Here is a 26,230-nt window from a genome sequence, read left to right on the forward strand (position 1 = left end):
AACTCGGATTACTCACATATCTACCACATCTTTGTCGTATTGTAAGCAGTGAACAATTCCCCACCTGGATTGACTCCCAAGTCCAGCCATCTCCTAACTGATCAGAGATCATGAGGAGGGTCTGACAGCACCGGCGGAAGTTCTTCTCCCCCTGCAGAAAGGAGCTCATCTCTGCATGGAAGGAATGTCTAAGATGGTGACTTCTAAATAAGGGATGATCACAAGAAAAGCATTTTTGAATCACCAGTTCGAAAATTTTACAGTACAAGTCAGAGAACTTCTATTTTGTGGATTTAATTCATCCATCCATCCATCCATTTTCTTTTGACGCTTATCCTCATGAGGGTCGCAGGGAGTGCTAGAGCCTATCCCAGCTGTCAACGGGCAGGAGGTGGGGTACACCCTGAACTAGTTGACAGCCAATCGCAGGGTACATATAGACAAACTGTCGAAACTCACAATCACACCTAGGGGCAATTTAGTGTGTCCAATTAATGGGATTTAATTCAGATTTTGTTAAAAGATGTCTTGCTTTTACTTTGAATGACTGAAAAGACATTTTTCATTCGAAGTTTGAAGAATATAAACAATACCTCCTTTTAGAATAATAACTGCCAATAATACGAAACACTTTAATATTATTGTATTATTAATACTTTTATTGTAGCTAAAGCATACTGTGTATATATATATATATATTATATATATATATATATATATATATATACACACACACACACACACACCACACACACACACACACACATATTTGCTACTTTGTGTGGACTATGACTCTCTGAGTTCATTGTGAGGACCACCACTCCCACTATAGTTGGAATGATGCAACTCACATAGCCATCACTAGAGGGGTTTAGAAAGCCAGGATATCACTTTAGATTGCAAAACACTCCAACTAAAAACTAAACTAAAAGCCAATCTTTTTTTTATGTAGTTGTGTGGACCAGCCCTTGTTGCTAGGCAGATTTGATGACACACGTTTGATTTTAAAATTTCTCTCAATATTATTCAAACAAAAGACACTGTATTGCTCATATTTTGGAGACTTATTTCAGCATCATATAGTGCAGCTAAATTAAACACCATGTGTTTTTTTTTTTAATTCACCATTGTACGTTTCCCCTATTTTAAAATGAAATTGAGATGTAAGACTTGATAGCAGAATACCTTTTTTAATACAACTGTAGTATTTAGTATCCATTGTTGTTTAAAAAAATATATATATATCTACTTTCCCCTTTTTTTGTGACATCATTGAATTGTGAATTTGATTTTGAATATCCCTCCAATCATGATTGCAGAGAATTAGTTCTGCATCTACAGTCCCGTGAAAAACTATTTGCCCAATTTTTTTTTCGTAGGGGTGGGGGGGTAGGGTGGAATAAATCTCAAACACAAAGGTTTAAAATCATGAAACCTATTTTAATATAACTCAGAGACAACCCAAAGCAATACAAAATGCATTTGTCAAATGACATCTTAATTTATTATAACTCTATGCTCCTAGTTGTCACAATACTGCTCCATTTGCTTCATAACTACAAGGCTTCTAATGACATTTCTCTCTGGGAAAAAAATGTGATCCGGACCTGAAACAGAAATCAGAAATGAAGAAATGTACTGGCATCCTCATTGAAAATTGTTTTGTGTTATATAAACAATAAAAATATGACAATTCTGCTGTGCTATATACATAGCGAAAACAATCTTATAAAGTGAATTTATCCTAATTCTAGTGAAAATATTTTACTCCACTTTTAATCATTTTGCCATTTTACACCTAAGTTTTCTGAAAAGAAAGATCTTGGTCTCTCTTCTGTTTTATGTAGAGAAGTTAAACCTTTCTTAAAATAAGTACAGTAGCTATTTTTCCAACAAGAAATAATGAGAAATAATTCATTGAGTGAGATTTTGTGTTTTTTCAATGACTTGAAATCATGGTTTTTGACACAAATTATTTTCAGGGAGGTTCTAAAGAGACATGGTAACAGAACTATAGACACACTACTGCGATATCCTCTTGACAGTAGTACAGAAATGCCAACGTCAAAGTTCAATACAAATCACAAAATCACTGGAAAAAAAACATCTAAATGTCCAGATTTTTAAAATCATGGCAAGCTGTATTAAAGCAAAAATAAGTCTGAATACTCTTCAATTGCACAAAACTATTACAGTAAACCCTCTCGACTTTGTGCATCACCTATAGCGGATTCAGTGCATCGCGAATATCTGAGCCTCCCACCCAAAAAAGAAAAAAAATAGCCGGATCGCTGCGTACCAATGCGCCATGACATGGACCAATGAAGCCAAAAATAAATAAATGAAACAGCTTGCATACATTAGTTCAGTACTGTAGCGGGAAGCCGTATTGATAGGGTATAATGCGGCATCCCCTTTGAAACAACAAGGACCTATGAATCAAATAAATAAAACCATTTACCCCTACTTGGCGTTTTTTTATTTTTCACGGGTGGGTCTCTAACCACGAAAAACGAGGGATTACTGTACTGTAAAATCAGTCGTTCAGTTTTGCCTTTATCCTTTTAGGCCTCCTTCTCAAATTACTTTTTTTAAGCCTAGTTATCCCATGTTCATGTTTAAGAAAATGTAAATATAGGGAAAATATAACCCAAGTGGATGTTAAAATGCTGTTGGTCCAAATTCTGTACTTGAAATTTATACTTCTATTGCAGAGACTGTGATATCTACTAAAGATGACAGCTTGGAATAATCCCACCTTTTGCATGATTCCTTATGCACATATGAATTGTTGACCACATATCATTGGTATTTTCCCAGATATTGTGGTCAAAGATTCCAAAAGAGTAGCTTTTAGGGGGAGGTCTTACAAATTCAGGCATCTATAGATTAAATTGAATTTACTGTGCAGCCCCAAACATCACATTTTATGCATTATTATTTTCAGACAAATCCAACCAGGAGTTCCTGAGATACAGTATACCATCACTAGTGAAATTTTGCAATTGTGTTACAAAATGTCTGTTAACATGGCAACCAACCTGATGTTTTCAAGTTTTTAATTTTTTAAAGAACATTATGGGTTCATATATAATGTAAAAATTTCAATGTTACCTTTATTATGTCCCGGTTGAAATGTACCTGCTACTCTGGTCTCGTCTTCTTTTTCTTCATCTGTAGAGTAGAGTCATAAAAAGGACGAATTTCAAACTGCTGAGAATAAGGCAAAGATATAATTCTCAAAATCTCTCTTTACATTTATTGACACACCAACTTCTCTATTTTGTGACACTGATTTATTTTTTGTGATGCATCTAAGGACACGTTTAATTAACAATTGAAAAATTGATAAAAAACTTTAAAAACTTAAAAAAGTTCACACATTTAGCATATTTTACGTCCTCGGAATATAAGTGGGGGGAAAAAATAGGTTTGCTGACGTTAGCAACAGTATCATTCTGCCTGAAAATCACACGGACAATTAAAAACTACCCCTAGTATGATGTAATATTAAATATGTCTTACCTCGATTAGTTGTAAGTTGTTTTCATTCGTTTTTCTTCCAGATCGCCACATAAATAGCTTTTCACAAGCCTTGTTGGTTCTGCAGCAAACTAGATTGTGTTTTAGATGATACATTCACTTTCACCAAGGAAATTCAGAGCACCGCAAACCTCATGTTGAAGGGAAATTTAGATAACTCGCAAATTCGACGGTTGAGATTAAAAAATATTACCTGAGGCAAAACAATCATATATAGTTCACACCAACATCACCAACTTGAACAATCATTCATTTTAGTATAAATAAACAAGGTGACTTACATGTCAATCCATGTAGTTCTGTAACTTCGGTACTAATTAAAAGCAACGTCTCATGCAGGTGCATTCCTCTCCCCCACAAGTGTCTACCAACTTCCAAAAGCAGTCACAGCAACTCTCCCCTCCCCCACTTTGGTTTGATGACTGCACAGAAAGTAACCAACAGGTTGCATGTAACAGAAATATAGTTTGAGCAATGTACTGAACCTCACAGTTTAGTGTCACCCTCATGTGATAAAAAAATAAATAACTCTTGAAGTAGTCATGTGAATTCCCGAGAACTTTAGTTCAACATTTGAAATCACTCTGCATCATTTAATTAAAAGCAGGATTGTTAACTGTATGGCATACATCCACTGTGGTATGACTGATTGTCGTGCTTAGTACCTTTTTTTTTTTTTTTTTTGGCCAACATTCTACGGTCCTCGAGTCTGAGCTGAAAAGGGGAAAATATTGTTTGGTCAATCTGCTGCTTCTACCTCATCATAAATTATTGCCCCCACTCCCCACCCCCACCGCACAGAATAACTTTGTATTCCATACCATTTAAATAAATAAAACCTTATTGCTTTGCCTCAATGTTAAGCTTAAAATACATTAAAGTGAACACTGTTTATGTATGTAAAGTCACTCTTAACAGCATATCACAGATCTTAAGCTGATCTATTCTACCTACAAAGGTAAAACTAAGATATTTAGCTTGCGACTAAGTAGTTTTATTTTAAGTATGAGTATTTATGCTACAGGTGGAGCAGCTGTAATGCGCTGGCCTCACAGTTCTGAGGACCGTGGTTCAGATCCTGGCGTCGCCCTGTGTGGAGTCTGCATGTTCTCTCCGTGCCGGCGTGGCTTTTCTCTGGGCGTTACAGTTTCCTCACACATCCCAAAAACATGCATTATAGTAATTGGGCAGGTGTGATGAGTGCGATTGTTGTGTGTCTCAATGTGCTCTGCAATTGGCTGGAAATCAATTCAGCGTGTAACCTGCCTCCTGCCCAATGGCAGCTGGGATAGGCTCCAGCACTCCCGTGACCCTTGTGAGGATAAGTGGTGAGGAAAATGGATGGATGGATGGATATTGCTACATAGCATTAGCGGTTCAGCCACCAGACAACCTAAGCAGCAATTATTCAATTAATCTATAATGATTTTTAATATTGACCATGAGTAGTGTTATTTCCAATTTCAGTCTGCATCAATTAGTTTGCAATGGTCTTGAGAGAGTCATTTTCTCTTACATATGAAATGTGTCTTGACCTCCACCTTGGCAATGAGACCTTTTTGTAGGCCATCGTTTAAGACTTAACCAACTAATATTCATTTGCACTGACAAGGGGCTGCATTGCTGTTTGATTATTGGTGGATTTTAGGTGTTGTATTGGGTTAACATGCTTTTTTGCACCTCCTTTTCTTTATGTGTTCAATACCTTTTGCCTGCGTCATTTCACGTTATCATACACAACTTCTTTTCTGGTCTTATTCTACTTTCTTTGTATGTATGGATTACTTGGGTTGTTCCAAACGGGTAAAAAAAAAAATCTCAGGTCAATAGCACCCTTGAAAGTATATTTTGTGAAGAAAATGGTCACTTTAAATATTTCTTTCAGATGTCTTTCTTTCTCTAAACCCTCATTTATCTACCTTTTCTTAAGAGACATCAACGGACGGCCGATGAATGTACTGCTTGATCGATGGCTCGATATCTCGGATGGTTTTGCGCAACGCTCTGGGGCACGCGTCTTGCCTTGTCATCTCGTGATTAGGATGTCCACCGAGGTAGCACTGAAGCGCGTATTGTTTCTTGAGCATCACATTGTGATCGTATACCGGAAGGAGTTTCAGCTATGTTTCGGGTTTCGACTCGGCGTGTAGGTGATAGATGGAAGCCATTTTGTGGCAGCCTGATGTGGCTCGAAGGGCAGTGTTATAAGGTGCTTGGAGGGAGTCCCAGGGAGTTGGCTTCAGGTTGGGAGTCCACACAGGCGCTGCATAGTTCAGGATTCATCTTCCGATGGCCTTATGCATCGTCAGGATGGTCTCCTTAGTCTCTTAGTCACTTGGTGCCGGCAAAGTGTATTGAGCCAGCGGTGACAACGGACCTATTGGTCAATAGAACTTTCCGTCACCGACAGGTTTCCCTGGTTTGGGAAGCGGCATGACACAGCCGTGTTTTCATATGGTTGAAATGTCCAGGGTGGCCAATGAAATTTTGGAGATGTCGGTGAGGTATTGGATAGCCTTCGGTCCAAGGTGGTTCATCATCACCGGGCATATGCCATCAGGCCCCAGTGCCTTGGAGTTTTTGGACGCTTTGATGGCCGCTCGAACTTGCGGCGTTGTGAAACGAGGATGGTTTTCGCACGGCATTCCATGGAGGGAGTGCAACGTAGATCGAATGGAACGGTTGGAAGGTGGATGTTCAAAGAATTGTCGATTGAAACGTTGACATGCGTCTCTGTCGTTTTTTGATTGGACCCAGTTAAATTCGATGGCAGCGTTGTCTGGCGTTTTTATTGGATGGCTCAAGGCTCTGATGGTAGGCCGGAGATTTTTAGGCCTCTGGAGGCTGGATTTTCCGATTTGTTCAATCCACTGATTTTGCCGGTGCTGGGACACCAGACGGTTAATCTGGCATTTGATGTTGAGAAGTCGAGCATCGGCTGAGTCCGCTTGCCGGATGGTGTCGTGTTCATCGGCAAGAAAGGCTGTTGAGCCAGGGTAGTTTAGGTGGACCTTAGGTCTACGGCTGGAAGGAACGTATCGTTTGGCCACTCGATTCACCATGCTACGGAAATGTTTTTCACCGGAAAAACATTGGTAGGAGCATCTTCCAGGTTGCCTTCGATGAAAGCCATAAAATCATCCCATTTCGCCTTTTTTAAAGTTGAGGTCGGTACGTTTTTCCGACACGACGAATTCCTCTGATCTTTCCAGCGTGATCATTATAGGGAGATGATCATACGCCGGGGAGTGACCGTTCAGGTCGCCAAGGACCAGGTTGTGGTCGCCGGCGAGTAGGTGGCTGATTGATGAGGAGTAGCCAGCCAGACAGGAAGATGCCGACGGGACCTAATAGTTGAAAATGGCTACTTTGAACAACCCAGACGGCCGGACATTGTTGATCGATAACGGGCACGTTTGTGTGGCTGGACGACACGATAGTTCACGCTACGATGGATGATAAACGCCGGGCCCCCTCCAGCATCCTGTTTGCGGTCGTTTTGTAGAATGGTTTAGTTGCTGATCTTGTGTAGATTTGACCGCTGAGTTCGCTTGGTTTCTTGGACAGCGGCAAAGAGGATCTCGTTCCGCGACATATAGTCCGTGCCTTGGACGCTAGTTCATTGCAGTTTAACTGCAAAATGCGGAAAGCGGATGGAACTTGTCGAGGCTTAGTATGGCAGTTTGCGTCTGGTGGTGGACGAGTGGCGCAACATGGCGCTATGTAGCGGTCAGTCCAGTCCCGACTTGAGCTTAATTTCGAGCATCGAGTGAGGTGGCACCAACCGTTGCACTTGGTCTAGCGAACAGAATACTTGACATTGTGTACACCTCAGCAATGTTGGCGTTTGGAAAGCAAACCAAAAAGTCAACACACTGGTTTAAAACTTAAACTGTGGATATAAGACCTGCAGTTGAAGCTAAGAAGGCTGGGACTGCCTTCTGTCTGAAACTGTCATGGTGCTGCCCGTCCAGCCTTGGTTGTGCGGGTCCCTGCGCGGCCGCGCTGACCAGGAGGCGCACACTTGTGCCTCATGCTGGCTGATTGGCCCCGGTGTATATAAGACCCTGGGGACGACTGGTCCTTCGCCAAATCGTTGCAACTAATGCCCCGTTCCTGCACTCCCGTATCTCTGATTGTGAACCTGTGTGTACTAACCTCCGCCTGTTCTCCGACTGACCCCATAAACCAGACTCCTTTGACACTTCTGCCTTCTTTAAATCAATCTCCCGTGTACCGACTACTGTCTGCCCGCGGACCTGCTCTCTACGTCCGACGTCCTGACTACCATTGCTGCACCTGACTGTCTGCCTGATCCCCGACCTTGGAACAAAAAACGTTTTTCCTGAATTACATCTGTGTCTCCCAAGTCCTGCATTTGGGTCCTCCCTCCGTATCGATGGGTTGTGACAGAAACTGTCTATAAATTTAGCCACAGCAAACAGAACCTGCTGACCCGACGGGAAGCCCGCAGAAAAGTCTTGCAGATTGGCCAGAGGTGTGCCAATGTCAATTGCCTCCAGCTCTGCTCGAATATCCAGACTCCAGCTGACACTGGCAACATCAAATAGATAGAGTCAAGCAGCCATTTTTACCAATACAAATGAAAACAGCATCTCTAAAATCCTCTTCCAGTAACATCCTCAAATACTGACCAAAACAAAAGGAACATTGGGTTGAGCATTATTCCCACCTCTACACTAGGGAGGCCATTGTTTCAGAAGATGCCCTCAATGCTCTTGATCGTCTGCCTATGCTAGAGGAGTTGGACAGCGAACCAATCCTCGAAGAACTGCAAGACAACATGGACTCCCTCACCACTGGTAAAGCCCCAGGGAAAGACACTATCCTAGCCAAGGTCCTGATGGGCTACAAAATAACCTGGCTGAAGGGCTGCACCATCTCCTCTGCCTTTGGTTGGAAGGTGGGGGGAAGTACCGGAGGAAGAAGACATGAGGGATGCCAACATCATCACCTAAGACAAAAACAAAGATAACATGTATGACTGTAATAACTACCGTGGCAGCTCCCTCTTGACCATTGTTGGGAAGCTGTTTGTTACAGTTGCTCTGAAGAGTCTTGAGGTACTTGCAGAGAAAATCTACCCCGAATCTCAGTATGGTTTGCGTCCCAACAGATTCACCATCGATGTGGTCTTTTCCCTCAGACAGCTGCAAGAGAAATGCACAGAGCAAACACTGGCACTCTTTGTACCTTCATAAACCTGATGAAGGGCTTACAGTCAGCAGGGATGGTATCTTCAAGATCCTGCCAAAAATATGGTCCCCACCTGGGCTGCTATTACTCATTAAATTCTTCCACAATGACATGAATGAATGACTATAGTCATCTTCGATAGCTCAATCTCCGAGTTTTAAGATCAAGAACGGTGTGAAACAGGGCTGTGTCCTCGTTCCAACACTGTTCAGAATATTTTTTTGGTGTCCTGTTAAAGCATGCCACTGAGGGCATCTATATTTGAACTACATCAGACAGCAAACTCTATAACCTCTCTCGGCTCAAGGCTAAATCTAAGGTCCAGCAGAAATGTCTCCGTGATCATCTTTTCGTGGACGACGCAGCAATCACGACCTAGACGGCGGAAGAGCTTCAATTGCTCATGGACTGCTTGATCTACACACACGAGGCTAAGTCATGGAGCAGGATAACCAAGTAATGTTGTTCATGACTTTGAATACCTGGGTCCTACCATCTCTGACTCTCTCTCTAGACCCAGGGCTAGAGAGATGCATCTGCAAAGCTGTTACTACAATGGCTAGACTCAACAAGAGAGCTTGGAGAAACACCAAGTTGACAGAATGCACTCAAGTCCAAGCCTGTGTCGTGAGCACTCTCCTCTATGGAAGTGACGCAGACAATGACAACCAAACAGGAGCACAAGCTTAGCGCCTTCCACATGTCCTGTCTCCAAAGACATCCTGCGCATCACCTGCCAAGACAAGGTGACAAACACCAGTGTACTGGATGGAGCCATGGTTCCCAGCATGTACAATCTGCCTAAGCAGAAGCGCATGGAGGACAGAGGAATTCTAAAGGACCTACTCAATAGAGAGCTGGCACAAGAACCCGCCCCTCAGCCAGACCAAAACTCTGCTTCAAGGATGTCTACAAGTGAGACCTGAAACCCCTTAAAATTAATTTAGACACCTGGGAGGCCACTGCCACTGAATTTTAGACATAGGAAGGTCACACACAATCGAAATTCAGAACACTAACCAAGCAGAATGTGTTGATGAACATTCTCACATTTAAACCCTCTTTCGAAATACGTGAATGAGATATTGGAAATTAAGTCTCAAAATGGGGCCTTACGGGGGTGACCTTTCACACGCAGGAAGGTCATACATCTTTGAAATTTTGAACCCTCACTGCGCGTAACATGTCGATGCACAGCATAAAATTTCAGTCCCTTGCTCAATGCATTCATGAGCTATTTGAAATTACCCATCAAAATTGGGCCCAGTTGAGATAACCTTTTATACTTGGGAAGGTCACAGGCATTTGAAATCCAAACCCCTGGCCACGCATGATATGTCGATGCACACTCTCAGATTGCAACCCTCTAACTAACTAAGTGTAAAAATAGGCGCTAGTGGCTTGTTAGCGGCGATCTTTTAGAAGTTCTCAGACATTCAAAGCTCGCCACACTCAGCATCCCTGTTGTTTCAATGGAAAGTCTCAAATTTCAACCCTCAAACTCAATGTCTTTGTGAGGTATGAGAAGTTAAGCATGAAAAAGTGGCCTGGTGCTTATTGGGGGTACCTTTCAAACTCAGGAAGGTTGCATGAGTTTGAAAACCGCCACACTTGCTGTGCATGGTGTGTGGATGTGCAGTCTCAAATTCCAGGCATCTTGCTCAATTCGTTCATGAGCAACTGGGAATTACATGTCAAAATACGGCATAGTGTCAGTGACCTTTCATACTAGGCAAGGTCACACGCGTTTGCAATTCGGAACATTAATCGTGCATGATGTGTCGATGCACAATCTCCATTTTCAGGCCCTCTCACTCAATGCGTTCATAAGATATTGAGAATTATGCTTAAAAAACAAGCCTAGTGACGTTGACCTTCATACTTAGGAAGGTCACACGCGTTTGCAATTCAGAACACCCATCCCGCATGATGTGTCGATGCACAATCTCAATTTTCAGGCCTCTATTCTCAATATGTTTTTGAGATTTGAGAATTACGCTTAAAAAAAGGCCTTAGTGGCGGTGACCTTTCATAGTGTTGACCTTTCATACTTGGCAAGGGCACACGTTTGCAATTCAGAACACTCATCGCGCATGATGTGTCGATGCACAATCTCAATTTTCTGGCCTCGAGCTCAATGCGTTCATGAGATATTGAGAATTACGCTTAAAACAGGCCTAATGATGTTGACCTTCATACTTGGCAAGGTCACACGCATTTGCAATTTGGAACACTCATCGTGGCTGATGTGTCGATGTACAATCTAAATTTTATGGCGTCGAGATGAATGCGTTCATGAGATATTGAGAATTATAATTAAAAAACAGGCCGAGTGACGTTGCCGTTCATACTTAGGAAGGTCACACACGTTTGTAATTCAGAAGACCCATCGCGCATGATGTGTCGATACACAATCTCCATTTTCAGGCCTCTATCTCAATATGTTTTTGAGATATTGAGAATTATGCTTAAAAAACAGGCCTAGTGATGTTGACCTTCATACTTGGGAAGGTTACATGCATTTGCCATTCGGAACACTCATCGTGCCTAATGTCGATGCACAATCTCAATTTTATGGCCCCTAGCTCAATGAGTTCATGATATATTGAGAATTACGCTTAAAAAAAACAGGCCTAGTGACGTTGACCTTCATACTTGGGAAGGTCACACGTTTTTGCAATTCAGAACACCCACCGTGCATGATGTGTCGATGCACCATATCCATTTTCAGGCCTCTAGCTCAATATGTTCATGAGATATTAAGAATTATGCTTCAAATACGGGCATAGTGACGTTAACGTTCATACTTGGCAAGGTCACACGCGTTTGCAATTCAGAACGCTCATTGCGCATGATGTGTCGATGCACAATCTCAATTTTCTGACCTCTATCTCAATACGTTCATGAGATATTGAGAATTACGCTTAAAAAACAGGCCTAGTGATGTTGACCTTTATACTTGGCAAAGTCAAACGCATTTGCAATTCGGAACACTCCTCGTGCCTGATGTGTCGATGCACAATCTCAATTTTATGGCCTCGAGCTCAAACTGTTCATGAGATATTGAGAATTATGCTTAAAAAACAGGCCTAGTCACGTTGACCTTTATACTCAGGAAGGTCACGTGCGCTTGCAATTCGGAACACTCAATTCGCATGATGTGTTGATGCACAATCTCCATTTTCAGGCCTCTATCTCAATACGTTCATGAGATATTGAGAATTACGCTTAAAAAAACAGACCTAGTGACATTGACCTTCATACTTGGGAAGGTCACACGCGTGTGCAATTCAGAACACTCATCTCGCATGATATGTTGATGCAAAATCTCAATTTTCAGGCCTCTCACTTAATACGTTCATGAAAAGAATTACGCTGAGAAAACAGACATAGTGACGTTGACCTTCATACTTGGGCAGGTCACACGCGTTCGCAATTCGGAACAATAATTGTGGATGATGTGTCGATGCACAATCTCCATTTTCAGTCCTCTCACTCAATGCGTTCATGAGCTATTGAGATTTCCGCTTAAAAAAGGCCTTAGTGCCTGCCGGTGACCTTTCATAGTGGTGACATTTCACACTTGACAAGGTCACACGCGTTTGCAATTCGGAACGCTCATTGCACATGATGTGTCAAAGCACAATCTCAATTTTTTGGCCTCTCACTCTATGCGTTCATGAGATATTGAGAATTACGCTTAAAAAACAGGCCTAGTGATGTTGACCTTCATACTTGGCAAGGTCACACGCATTTGCAATTCGGAACACTCATTGTGCTTGATTTGTCGATGCACAATATAAATTTTATGGCCTCTATCTCAATACGTTCATGAGATATTGAGAATTATGCTTAAAAAACAGGCCTAGTGACGTTGACCTTCATACTTAGGCAGGTCACACGCGTTCGCAATTCGGAACATTAATTGTGGATGATGTGTCGATGCACAATCTCCATTTTCAGACCTCTATCTCAATACATTCATGAGCTATTGAGAATTCCGCTTAAAAAAAAGGCCTTAGTGCCGGTGACCTTTCGTACTGGGCAAGGTCACACGCGTTTGGAATCCGGAACACGCAATGCGCATGTTGTGTTGATGCACAATCTCAATTTTCTGGCCTCTAGCTCAATGTGTACATAAGATATTGAGAATTACGCTTAAAAAAATGGGTACAGATAGCTACCCAAAACAAAAATATCACAATGTATCACAAATACTGTGTAAAAAATAAAAGTGCAAACGAGAAAAGTGGAGAAGTATCAACACCTTTGTTGTCCTCTCTCATCAGAGGTCCTGTTACAAGCAAGTTCATACAGAAGTATTACTGAACCACCTTTTTTTTTTTCTTATACATTAAAAGCCTTTACGATCATAGTGCATCTCCATTTTATTCCAGGCTAACTCAAAGGTGTCTTACTTTTAATAGGAGCTACAGCATCCATGACATTTTACATTTCCTTGTTTGTGATACAGCTGTGGTCTGCATAAATTTAGCGCTGGACCTCTAGGGTTAGGAAGGGTTAGAATCTGTAATTTAAATTAAAGAACACAAAGAATTATATCATAATAATTTTAATTTAAACGAACACAAACGCAAAGAACACAAATGGCTAAGTCTTTAATGTCCACAGATAAATTGGGAACATTCTTAGAGATTACTATGTCTAATATGTGACTTTGAAAGAGGGTTGTGGTTTTTCCATCTATCTATCTATCTATATTGTATTTAATGACTCACATTTGCAATATTATTATATAGTATATAGTAATATTATATTAAGTAATAAATCAATAATATGACTAATTTATCAGATAAGTTATATTACTTGACAAATGCTTTATTTACACCTTTTATTCAGTTGAAATGTGCTGTCTGCCTCATTTCCTCGTTGTGCAACCTCAATTGACCCCTCCGTAGAAATTGCGTCATCCGCGTCGCTGACCAATCAGAGGCCAGAGATCTGCATAAACCACGCCCCTTGTTGGCGTCCGCTATTACCTCAGACAACGTTGCATGTCCAGTATAGCTTTTGTTAGCGTTTTATCGGGTATTTGGGTTCTTTAACAATAGATATGGTTAAGAGGTGTAGTCACGGACTTTGTAATAGTGACGGCAGGTATCCTGAAAGGCTAGTTGGTGGAGTTCAATTCGTACCCTTTCCAAAACCGAAGACCCAGTACGAAAAATGTCTTCGATGGATCAAACTTTGTGGAAGACGGCATGATCAACTGAATCCATCTAAAATCAACCGGAACAGAAGACCGAGTACGAAAATTGTCTTTGATGGATCAAACTTTGTGGAAGATCGTATGATCAACTGAATCCATCTAAAATCAACCGGAACAGATATGTTGGCACGAAGGTAAGCCCTATATTTGATTTTTAATACATGTCTCATAAATGAATTAGCAGTTCTTCGCTTGCATAACATAGCTACGTGTGAATGATTGACACACTTGATCTGTGTTGAGCGATATTTTGCGATGATCTGACTACACAAACGTGTCTCTGTTCGGCGGCTATCAAGCTAAGCTAAACCGGACTAGCGAGTCCTAAAAGCCTTTGACATGCACCGAGACACCAAGACTGAAGGAAGGATGTTTGAGGACACTAAAGTAGTGATTGTCGTACTCGGTCGGGACTTACGTAGGTTCGGCACTAATTCAAGAATAATTATTGAGGGGAGCGCTACACAAAGAAAACGAGAGAAACAACTCGTAAATCAAGCCTCACCTTCTTCTTTTCCTTCATACGGCGGTTCACAAACGGCTATACAGATACACATACAGTTTCTGAACACAAGTGTGATAGGTAACACAAAAATAGGAAACTGTCAATGACGAATTCGTCTTTGGGTTATAATATATTATATTATGTGGCTTCTAGGTCTTCCTCTGACTCCGGAAAGATCTTGCGCTAATATCAATGGTTTCTCCATCGATATGCAAGGAAATACCATTGAAATACCCCTCGCTGAAATACTTGAAGCCCTGCTGCCTGCTTTTCAACGATATTTCACTATTCGCGAAGAATGTGAGTGAGAAATCAGCTGGTAAATCGGACAATTTCGCTCTAGTCTATTCTTCCTTCCTGCGCCGCTAATTGTTTGTCTGAGGTTAGCACACGTGGGTGACGTAACTTCAGGAGGCCTGGTTAAGTGCCCTGTACGGAGGGGTCAATTATATGGGGCTTTGAGGTCACATGACTGAAACAGCCAATCAGAAAATTCCCTTGCCTTGACCAATCGGAAAATTGGATTGAATTTTCGCCTGTAGTACCCACAAGTGCCACCGGGGACATGTGTGTACTCATAGGTTCAGAGGTTTCTAGCTGAGGACATTCTTTGAAACTTTTACAGAACATTTATTAGGACTAATGGAGCTAATTTAAGCATTATCTTTGTGAGGACCATCCAAAATGTCCTCACAAAGCGGAATGTCCTCACAACAAAGGTGTTTTGCCAAGGGTTGGTCCACACAGGGATAGCAATACAAGTGCACACACACACACGCACAAACACACTACTTGAGAATGAGGTGCCTAAACGTTTCCAAGTTACAACGTGTTGGTATTTCTCTTTCTTATAAACTACGTAACAAGTCAAGATTCACCCACTTTCCATCATCTCGAACTCTGACCAGACACTCAAGGTAATTTAAGGCTGCCATCTACTGCGGTCTTTTTGTCATAGATTCATTCCCAACAGATGGATGGCGAGTAATTGATTGTACAATCTTATATTAATGTGGGCAAACTATAATATCAGTAAACATCAAAAGGAGAAAATGCACCTTTTTGCAAATATACAGGTTTTTATGCAGAATTTGAATCAGAAATTCATTATGAAGGAAAACATTTTTCTTTTTAGATTATCGGCAAAATTGATCGCACACTGCTGTAGTTAATGAAAAAAGACAACCAAGCGGATTTCCCGGTAATTTGAGCGATCAACATGAATCTGATGGGTCCCAAGAAGACGGTGAAGAATATGAGCTTTATATAGGCGTTAACGGTTATTAATTTGAGGGTTAATTTGAGCCAGTTAGACAAGCACGTTCAAAATACCTGCCGATGAAGGTGGCAACGCAGCTGGGAGGACATCCTCGTTTTGGTAACACAGGACTGGTAAAAATTGTGTGAAGTCGTTTTGTTTATTTAGCCATTAATTAATAAATAATATATATATAAATGGTTTTAATACCCTGAATGTATATACAAAGTTCTCAGTCTTGCTTTGAAATTATGCAAATGCCATGTATTTCGGGAATTGGTACGACACAACCGCGAGACCTATTTTGCGAGTACAACGCTTGTTTATCATTGCATGATGGAGCACATGGGATTTATTTCCAACTGAATGCATCGGTACTGGAGGTTGCCTTTTTACAATTTAGGCAACAGTATCAGCAGCGACTGGATTTTCCACGGTACGAGTAATAGCCATTTTAAAAAATATTTCTACTGATCAGCCCAGCTTTTTGACATTCCCATTCAGCCATCCATCCTTTTTCTTCATTGCTTATACTCACAAGGGTCGCAGCTGGGAGGACATCCTCGTTTTGGAAACACAGGACTGGTAAAAATTGTGTGAAGTCGTTTTGTTTATTTAGCCATTAATTAATAAATAATATATATATAAATGGCTTTAATATCCTGAATGTATAGACAAAGTTCTCGGTCTTGCTTTGAAATTATGCAAATGCCATGTATTTCAGGAATTGGTACGACAACCGCGAGACCTATTTTGCGAGTACAACGCTTGTTATCATTGCATGATGGAGCACATGGGATTTATTTCCAACTGAATGCATCGGTACTGGAGGTTGCCTTTTTACAATTTAGGCAACAGTATCAGCAGCGACTGGATTTTCCACGGTACGAGTAATAGCCATTTTAAAAAATATTTCTACTGATCAGCCCAGCTTTTTGACATTCCCATTCAGCCATCCATCCTTTTTCTTCATTGCTTATACTCACAAGGGTCGCAGCTGGGAGGACATCCTCGTTTTGGAAACACAGGACTGGTAAAAATTGTGTGAAGTCGTTTTGTTTATTTAGCCATTAATTAATAAATAATATATATATATAAATGGCTTTAATATCCTGAATGTATAGACAAAGTTCTCGGTCTTGCTTTGAAATTATGCAAATGCCATGTATTTCAGGAATTGGTACGACAACCGCGAGACCTATTTTGCGAGTACAACGCTTGTTTATCATTGCATGATGGAGCACATGGGATTTATTTCCAACTGAATGCATCGGTACTGGAGGTTGCCTTTTTACAATTTAGGCAACAGTATCAGCAGCGACTGGATTTTCCACGGTACGAGTAATAGCCATTTTAAAAAATATTTCTACTGATCAGCCCAGCTTTTTGACATTCCCATTCAGCCATCCATCCTTTTTCTTCATTGCTTATCCTCACAAGGGTCGCGGAGTTCAGTTAGATAACGTAACAAAAGATCCGCGTACAAAATATGTCGATGTGCATGTCGGACGGCTTCAGGCTGCTGCGCAGACGGCGGCGAATCTGAAGAACCCAGCCAAGAATGCCACACTCAGCCGTGTACGCGCAGTAAAGTGCCCCGGATCGACGGCGTTCATCGCGTACTGCGGCGGCTATGAACAACCCGCTAAAAGTAAACACGGCTCGGCTCCATTATGTGCCACCACGGCACAGAAAATCAGCTACTCCGTGAAGGCTGCGCATCGGGCTTTGCAGACAGGAGCGGCTCTGAAGAACCCAGCCGAGAATGCCTCTCTCAGATGAGTGCGTGCAGTAAATCGCCCCGGCTCGACTGTGTTGTTCATCGCGTACTGCGGCGCCTATGAACAACCCCCTAACCAGCACCGTTCAGCTCCGTCATAAGCCACACCAGCCAGCTGCGATGAGCCGCGATGGCTCATCTACGCCGCGGAAGTGGATCGGACTGGGATGCAGTTTGGCCGTGATCGCATATCATCTGAATATGGCTAGAAACAATAGTGTAATATTGCCCTGAGGGCTCGAAACAATCGTGTAATATTGCCCCGGTAACTACACTCGGTTGTGGTGTTCTCCTTTTCAAAAAGAGCTTCCATGTCAGAAGGGGCTCGTTTGTCCCCCATAGTTAGGGTGCACCACGTTTTCATTAGCGGCTGTCCAGGTGACGTCACGGACGGACGATGCAGCCAATATGGCGACCACTTGGATATCATAGAATGACACACCTGCAACTTTGCGCATGGATGACGTGCTCTCCGCTCACATTTTTTCGTATAGACATTGAAGTTAATAATGCTATTTGTATTTTTCATTACAATATCTATTTTAGAATGTTTATAGGGATGACACTTGGGCTTTAAATTTGCCAATGACCATTTGGATGATACATAGGAATCATGGAAGAACGTTTTGTGGTGAGATGAGACCAAAATGGAACTTTTTGGTTAAATTCCACTGACCGTGTTTGGAGGAAGACAAATGATCAGTTCCATTCCAAGAATACCATCCCTACTGTGAAGAATGGGGGTGGTAGTGTTTTTCTGCACATGGGACCGGATGACTGCACTGTATTAAGGAGAGGATGACAGCGGCTATGTATTGTGAGATTTTGGGGAAAAACCTGTTTCCCTCAGTCAGAGCACTTAAGATTGGTCGTGGCCGGGTCATTCAACATGACAATGAACCAAAGCACACAGCCAGGATAACCAAGGAGTGGCCGGGTACACCCTAAACTGGTTGCCAGCCAATCGTAGTGCACACAGAGCAAACAGCTGCAGTCACAATCACACCTAGGGGCAATTTAGAGTGTCCAATTAATGTGTGTTTTTGGGATGTGGGGGTAAATTGAAGTGCTTGGAAAAAAACAACACAGGCGCGAGGAGAACATGCAAACTCCACACAGGCGAGGCTGGAATTGAACCCTGGTCCTCAGAACTGTGAGGCCAACACTTTACAGCTGCCCCACAGTGCTAAAGGTTAAGGCATTCATTCAAAAATCAAGTAAGTGTAGTCAAATGAAACTAGTTATATTACTGCGAGAAAGTCATTGAAATAGTTCCACTTCCATTAAATTTCAACTAGACTAACGTCTAATTGTATCCAACTACAAAGTAATCTCTCTTCCATCACTAAATACAGTGTACTGAATTGTTCTATACTGTACTTAATTCATATGTCCAATAAATCCTCTAATCTGAAGTAATATTATTACATACGTATATTTTGGACACTAAGTGAAAAAAAATTGAAAATAGAAAAATTTTTTTAAATCCACGTATTATCTGGATATGTGCTAACTTTCACAGCCAGACCCAGAAGAAACATCCTTGAACCTGCCCCGTGACGTTGTTGATGGTGCTTAGCATTGCAGACTATCGGTGACTTGCAGGTGACGACACATCCATTTTGATTTTTTTCTGGCTGCCATATTGGGAGGTCTCATTTCGCTGGTTACATTAGATTACATAAAACGCTTTTTGACTTGTGAGACGATGGTGCACACGTGTCGTGTTATTGGCTGCTATAACAAGTTCAGCAAAGAAGGGAACAGACTGTTTTTTCCGAAAATAATTAAGCACCAAAGGACCCCAAACAGAAGAAATGTCGAGCAAAGGGCAAGCGAAGTGGCTCAGTAATATCTCGCATGCAGATCTCACTCGTCCCACAGTTTCAAGTCATGTGTGCAGTCGTCCCAGTTTCAAGTCATGTGTGCAGCGATCACTTCATAAGTGGTAAGTTTAAGCCTAGTATTGCACTTTGACCATATCCTCCTACCGCTATTTTTACATGTATGTGTTGTTTGCTGTGTTTTATATTACAAGACTAACGGTGTTTGATAGGTTTACATGTACAGCCAACTCGGCCGCCGATCGAAATCGGCCGCCGGTAACAGGCTTTTCATCTCCAGTTTAGGATACAAACGTATGGATGTGTGTTGTGCGTTTGCTGTCTGTTTACTGTCTGTAAACGTTAAATTATTTTTTTAGAAGGAAATATGCCGTGTATATATATTAAAAACAACACGAGTATCCATGTAGCACCTACCACGGCATCATTAACGCTAGCCCTAATACAACAGTAGCGGCTTTCTATATGCTGACATTTGAGTAAGGCAAATGTGAATAAATAGAAAGCCGCTACTGTTGTATTAGGGTTAGTATTACTATTAGGGCTAAATTCAGACATTCACGCTATAATTTGTTAGTACTTAGTAATTTCACCTTGTACATTTTAATTATTGTCACATTACTTAATGGTCCTTCAAATAAATTTAAAAGATGGTGTAATATTTGTCATAGATCTTTTTCCCTAATCGGTCCGATTTGTCGGACGTGAAAAGGCCATAATGGCTAAGCAGAAACAACAACAACAGTGAGTTACGCACTCTGTCCCGGGTGATTACAAGGTACTTACTCGGGCAACGATTAAAACCTTTTCTTCAGACAACTTTTTGCAGAGGACACTTTGAAATCACCCGCTTACAAAGTAATTGTAAGCCTCCAAGGACTTGTAGGCCTTCATCTGTTGGTTAGTAAGGCTGTTAGTTGTAAGCACCAAGTAGTTCACAATGTCGGGATATTCCACTCTCGGCCAACATTTTTCAGTCGCAAAATCAGCCTTCGATCGACAATACGGGTCCAGATCCTCACATAGACTGATTTTCTGCCTGTCGTAGGGTTTCAGATCAGCCGACAGATCCTCGAAATACTTGGAAAACGCCATAGACAGTGCAGATACAATGAACGCGATGCTGGTATGTAGACAAACTTTAAGAACTGTTTACAACCTCCCAAAATGGCCGACACACGAAAAATTCTTACCCACAATGCCCTTGCTTTGAAGTTGTGCAAGTGACTTATTCATTCTAGCTAGGCCAAGATGGCGACGTGTTGTGCACCAAATTACAACAAAACTGAGAAAACGCGCCCGAATTTGTCGTTCTTTAACCTCCCACGGGGTTACCCTGACAGAATAAAGCTGTGGCTGTCACAGTTGAGGCTCGTTCATCAACCGGGGAAATTTGCATGCATCTAACCATTACTGGTTATTAACCGCCGAGCTATACCCTCGTGCCGGTACTGTATAAGCAGCAACATACTTTATGAGGCACGGTGGCGCAACTGTAAAGCGATGGCCAGTTAATCCTGGACCTCCCTGTGTGGAGTTTGCATTTTCTCCCCGTGTCTGCGTGGGTGTACCCTGCCTCCTGCCCGTTGACAGCTGGGATGGGCTCCCGCACTCCCGTGACACTCGTGCGGATAAGCGACTAAGAAAATGGATGGGTAGATATGTACGTGTAATCACTTTAGGGAAATCCCAATTTTTGGGGGGAATTTAATGTTCCAGATATAAATAAACCATTATATAGTCCTATGCCGTACTCAGAAAATAAGATCGCATTTTTTTATCTACTTTGGACATAGCCCATAGCATTCATATAGCTCACATAGTATTCCAAAGACCGTTAAAAATGTGTACTCACCGACTTTTCACTGGATGCACAAGTGGTCCTTTCGTCAAACTGTCATGGATCATAAGTAAATTGATATGTAACACGTCTTCGTCTAAACAACTCCGTATCTATCTGAGGAAGTTATGCAGACATGTTCGTGATCCAAGTTAATTCCGATCCACTCCTTTTTTGTTCAACCTTTTCAAAATCACGACAACACTGGAATTCCATCATAGCTGGCATTAGGTCACAAAGAGAACACGGACACCAGTCTTTCGAAACGAGCCTGTCTGGAATATCTCCGAGGTCCATGTTACGTGATTGCTGTCCTCCTTCATCAGCGTCACGCCCACTCTTAAACACGTCAAGTTCCACCTGTGTGTATTTTGGCTGAAAACCCATCGGCTTGAACATTGTACATTGTTATTTTTGTTTTGTTTGTAATTATTTTTCACAAAAATCGGCCACAAAAGGCCAGATAGTGGACGTTCTGTGTTCGAAGAAACGTATCTACGAGCAAAGGGAAGTCAGAACATTTAACTCCAGCAACAAACGCTGATTGTTTTCCAGCCGGTATCATTGGAATGTCTGAGCGAGAAAGGAATTTCAATCATAGTTTTCAAATTTAGAGATGTTTTTAGGTGAAAAGTGTGGATAATTTTGGCATTAAACTAAAAATTAAACCCTCATCTACTAACTTTTAATGTGTGCTCCCATTCCCATTATTTTGGGCAAAGTCCTCCGAACATTTTTTCGGCCTCCAAACGCTAGGGGGCGAAAAAAGTAATTAGTGTAATTTCCGGAGCTTGTGAAATTGCTCATATCAATGACGTCACTGTTTTATACGTCGGGCAGATCAGCAGAAACTCCAATCAAAACGTCACAGATTTTCCTGCTAATTTGATCCCGCCCACAAACAGCAAAGTAACGTGACAAATTGGTTGAACACAATGACGTTGAATCAAACTAGATTGCGCACTCTGCATCTAACATTGGTACCGCCATGCTCAACAGGCTCTAACTTCCGGTCAGGGCAAAAAAAAACCATGGTAAACCATACACACATTATTATGAAAAACTATGCGATAACTAAATATTTGGGATGTTTTGGATCCCTAGAGATATGAATATAATCTAAACATTTGCAGCATGGCCAGGAAGGTTTAAAAGATACATTGACACATCCATGTGTAATAGGAGGTACAGACCGTCATAATATTGTAATATATTTTCCACATTCATAATTATAATAATTAATTATGAAGGTCAACTGAAACACACTTACCGGTGAAAAGTTACTTCTTTGCGCCCATCTGGACGGTTTTGACAGCTAGCAGCCCGACAAGAATTAACCATATTGACACAAAAAAAAGCTAAACTCCAATATTATGTTTCACAATGTTCAATCGTAAGGATATCCAAGGATGTCAACTTTTACGTTAAATGGTATCCAAAGCGATGTTTTGACCTGACCGGAAGTTTAAGCCAAATTGCCACGTGAATGAAGTCTGTGCGCAGCCTAGTTTTATTGTAGTCATTGGTTAAATACGTTAGCTTGCGGGTTCATGCTCACAACATCACGTTCTCCTCTCTGGACGCGGGCCGTAACATCCAATTGTTTCCCTCAGTGTGTTGAGATACACCTCCAAAACTTGCTCTCAGCAAAGTCGTGGCGAAAAACAAAATGTTGTTGCTATGTTGTTCCATGTTCTTTGTTCTGAAAGAATGTCATACCAGGGTACCACAGAATGCCGGAGAAAAACGTTTTCACACACTTGGCCAATAAAACTGATTATGATTTAAAAAAAAAAAAAGATGGATGATTTCACATTTTTTTTGCTGCCTTGGTGAAAGGAACATGGTAAAAACTGTTGTTATTAATGGCTGACGTTTCTGAAATCTTACTTTTGGCCAAAATAGCATTAGTTATCATAATCATCAGGAAGAAAGATGGGTAGAAGGCGGTTTCAAAGACAGAAAGAGAAGAGAAAGAGCACTAAGGCTAGAACTTAATGTGGGGACTTTGAATGTTGGTACCATGGCAGAAAAAGGGAGTTGTGGTTGACATGATTAGGAGAAAAGATGACATTGTTTATCTTGGGAAGTGGGTGGAATGAACAAGATTGAAGTTAAAATTTTTTTTTACCATGGTGCAGATGGGAAGAGAAATTTGTCATGATCCTGCCGCTTCAGCACGAGCTGTGCGGCTGCGCTGATTGGGAGGCACACACCTGTGCCTCATGCAGGCTGATCATCCCCCGTATATATAGGACCCGGTGACGCCTGGTCCTCCGCCAGTTCGTTGAGCTTCACGCCCCGTTCCAGCACTCTCGTTTCCCTGATTGAACCTGTGTGTACCGACCTTCGTCCGTTCTCCGACCAACCCCGTAAGCCTGACTACTTCGATACTTCTGCCTGCGCTGATTGTTTCCCCGTGTACCGACTCCTGCCTGTCCGCTCATCTGTTCTCTTCGCCCGACGTCACAACTACCGCTGCTGCACCGGACTGCCTGCTCGATCCCCGACCTCTGCATACAGTAAACGTGTCTCTTCTTGAACTACCTTGCATCTTCCGAGTTCCTGCATTTGGGTCCTACTCTCGTTTCTGATGGGACGTGACAGAACGAACTGGCCATCACAGGACCCAGCAGGAAAGACCCGGCGTCGCCGGGACCGACGCAAGGTAGACCGTCTGCCGGAGGACCAAGCCTGTCCAATCCGGGTAGGCTCCCTGACGTCCTCCACTTCCGTGTCTTACGCTCCGCCAGCGAGGTATGAATACGTCCCGAACACGACCCGTCCGGCTCCTCATATTCTTCTGGACTCTGACTTTTCGGAATATGAGGAGGACCATGATTTGTTTGACCGGCTGCCTGAGTACGACTCCGATTATTCTGACTATGAATCTGCTCGTCCGATCTTTCATCCCAGTCAGTTTGTTTCACCTCCCCGCGTTTCCAGCACCCGAACATCTTCACCCGGTAGATCAAAGTACACCAATCGGTACGAGGGAACCCGATTGGCCATCTACCCGGGACCTCCGCGGGGCGGCCAGAGGAGACGCCCCGGCCAGGCGCTTCCTGGTGTCTCTCGCTGCGCGGCAACGAAGACACAGTCCTCCCACTCCTCGCCGGTAACGGTGAGACCGGCAGACCCGGAGCTGGCGGCGAGGCTTCCAGCCCAGAGGGAGGAGGTGCCGCCAAATCACGAGGCGTTCCGCCGCGAACTGCGGGCGGAGATTGAACGGCAGAGTGCGGAATTGGCGGCTCTCACGGCCCAGGTCCGGCAAAGATTGGCGAACCAGCCGAGCTACGCTGACGTCGCAACGGCGACGGACTCGCTGCTGACTCAGGTTCACGTTGCCGTGGAAACCGACCCGCCCCCTTGCCAAGTGCACGCCACAGTGGGAACAGACTCGCCACCTCGCCAAGTGCACGTAGCTGTGGAGACTGACCCGCCTCCTCACCAATCCCACGGCGAGGTTTTGGCGATTCCGAGCAGAGCTCACGCGGCAGTTGGAACTGACCCGCTCCCGAGACACGCCCACGTGTCAGTTTTGACTGACTCTCCGCCTACTCAGGTTCACGTTGCCCTGGAAACGGATTCGCCACCGCGCCACGCCCACGTTGCTGTTTCAACGGATGGAGTGCAAGCTCACGTGGCAGTGGGGACCGACCCGATGCCGCCTCACGTTGCTGTCCAGGAGGTGGCGACGTCTCCACAGCCACTTCTCGTCCGTGCTCTGGAGTGGCAGTGGCGACCGTCCCGCGGCCGCTCCCCGTTCCTGCTCTGTCGGCGACGGGCACGCCCTCACGTTCCTGTCCAGGAGGTGGCGACAGTTCCCCAGCCGCCTCACGCTCCCGTCCAGGAGGAGGTGGAGTTGGTGATGCTGCTGCCGCCTTCTCACGTTCCTGTCCAGGAGGCGGCGGCGACGGGGTCGCTGCCTTCTCAAGTTGCTGTCCAGGAGGGGGCGGTACTGGCGCCGCCTTCTCAAGTTGCTGTCCAGGAGGGGGCGGCGACGGGGTCGCCTTCTCACGTTGCTGTCCAGGAGGGGGCGGTACTGGCGCTGCCTTCTCACGTTGCTGTCCAGGAGGGGGCGGTACTGGCGCCGCCTTCTCAAGTTACTCTCCAGGAGGGGGCGGTACTGGCGCCGCCTTCTCAAGTTTCTCTCCAGGAGGGGGCTGTACTGGCGCCGCCTTCTCACGTTCCTGTCCAGGAGGAGCTGGGGAGTTCTGTGGAGCCACCCTGGAGCTGGAGAGACTACAGGAGGGTGGTGGTCATTGCTCTGGTCTTTCTGGTCTCCATCATCCTATTCGCTCCAGATGGCTCCCAGCCGCTTCCTGACCAAGCCTTGGTGGCGACCAGTCCCTGGTCGTCTCGCAACCACGGCGTGGGAGGTTCTCATCCAGAGCAGTGCCCTGCCTCGTTCTGGTTCCTGCCTCGCCGTTTGGTTCCTCACAGAGGTCGTCCGCCCGAATCGCCCCGTGGGGACCCTGGTGCTTGGCGTCCGGGTCGTCCTCCTGACCTGTCCGCCCGGACGCCTCGTGTTTGGTGGCCTGGATGGCCACCAGTCTGGGGTTCGGGGGGGGGGGGGGGGCGTGCCAGTTGTCCACTGTGTCACCCTTGATTGTGCTATATATAATGTAAATACTGGCTATTCACTCCCTAAAGCATGGTGTCAAACATACGGCCCGCGTTCCAGAACCGTTTGATCAGGCCCGCAGGATAATTTAAAAGTGAAAAAATGCATAAAAGACAAGTAATAAATATTTTTAATAAAATGCAATTCATGGATTATTCGATAGGGTACATACTGTTTTGATCAGAGTAGAAGAAAACATTGTTTTGATCAGAGAAGAAGACAACAGCAGTCTCAGTCTGTCACTGAGACAGATCCATCACAGCAGACGGTATCAATGTGCCATCTGCTGCTTGTTACAATGTTGTTTTTACCCTTGTCCCTACCCCTCCCGTCCACCCTCATTAGCCAAAATGTCATTACCCAAATGGAGAAAAGTAGATATGGAG

At 43.4% G+C, this 26,230-nt stretch overlaps 2 protein-coding genes across 15 annotated transcripts in view; one reads left to right on the forward strand and one right to left on the reverse strand.

The window, feature by feature from the left end:
- Positions 1 to 23,473, reverse strand: part of atg10 (ATG10 autophagy related 10 homolog (S. cerevisiae)) — a 40,260-nt gene extending 16,787 nt beyond the window's left edge. Inside the window, exons 1-5 of one of the 13 annotated variants that reach the window (XM_061838402.1) lie at positions 21,233 to 21,952; positions 3,825 to 3,965; positions 3,526 to 3,614; positions 3,115 to 3,174; positions 65 to 203 (exon numbers count right to left, since the gene is read on the reverse strand). In XM_061838402.1, coding sequence (XP_061694386.1) covers positions 65 to 169 — 105 coding nt within the window. In that variant the 5' untranslated portion in view covers positions 170 to 203; positions 3,115 to 3,174; positions 3,526 to 3,614; positions 3,825 to 3,965; positions 21,233 to 21,952. Of the gene's footprint in view, positions 1 to 64; positions 204 to 3,114; positions 3,175 to 3,525; positions 3,615 to 3,824; positions 3,966 to 8,561; positions 8,715 to 18,209; positions 18,741 to 20,163; positions 20,800 to 21,232; positions 21,956 to 23,348 lie in introns of those variants that run through there. The other 12 variants (XM_061838399.1, XM_061838403.1, XM_061838404.1 and 9 more) reach the window with 12 other exon arrangements.
- Positions 23,474 to 23,509: 36 nt separating this feature from the next.
- Positions 23,510 to 25,853, forward strand: LOC133510470 (uncharacterized). 2 transcript variants are annotated; one of them, XM_061838387.1, is made up of 2 exons: positions 23,510 to 23,589; positions 23,741 to 25,853. In XM_061838387.1, the coding sequence occupies exon 2, from the start codon at positions 23,811 to 23,813 to the stop codon at positions 25,827 to 25,829; it is 2,019 nt and encodes a 672-aa protein (XP_061694371.1). In that variant the 5' UTR covers positions 23,510 to 23,589; positions 23,741 to 23,810; the 3' UTR covers positions 25,830 to 25,853. The 2 variants fall into 2 exon arrangements, with proteins under 2 accessions (XP_061694371.1, XP_061694372.1); XM_061838388.1 differs by lacking the exon at positions 23,510 to 23,589 and having other exon boundaries at positions 23,770 to 23,974; positions 24,134 to 25,853.
- Positions 25,854 to 26,230: the final 377 nt, after the last annotated feature.

The sequence above is a fragment of the Syngnathoides biaculeatus genome, chromosome 13 (assembly GCF_019802595.1).
Source record: "Syngnathoides biaculeatus isolate LvHL_M chromosome 13, ASM1980259v1, whole genome shotgun sequence".
Classification (NCBI taxonomy): domain Eukaryota; kingdom Metazoa; phylum Chordata; class Actinopteri; order Syngnathiformes; family Syngnathidae; genus Syngnathoides; species Syngnathoides biaculeatus.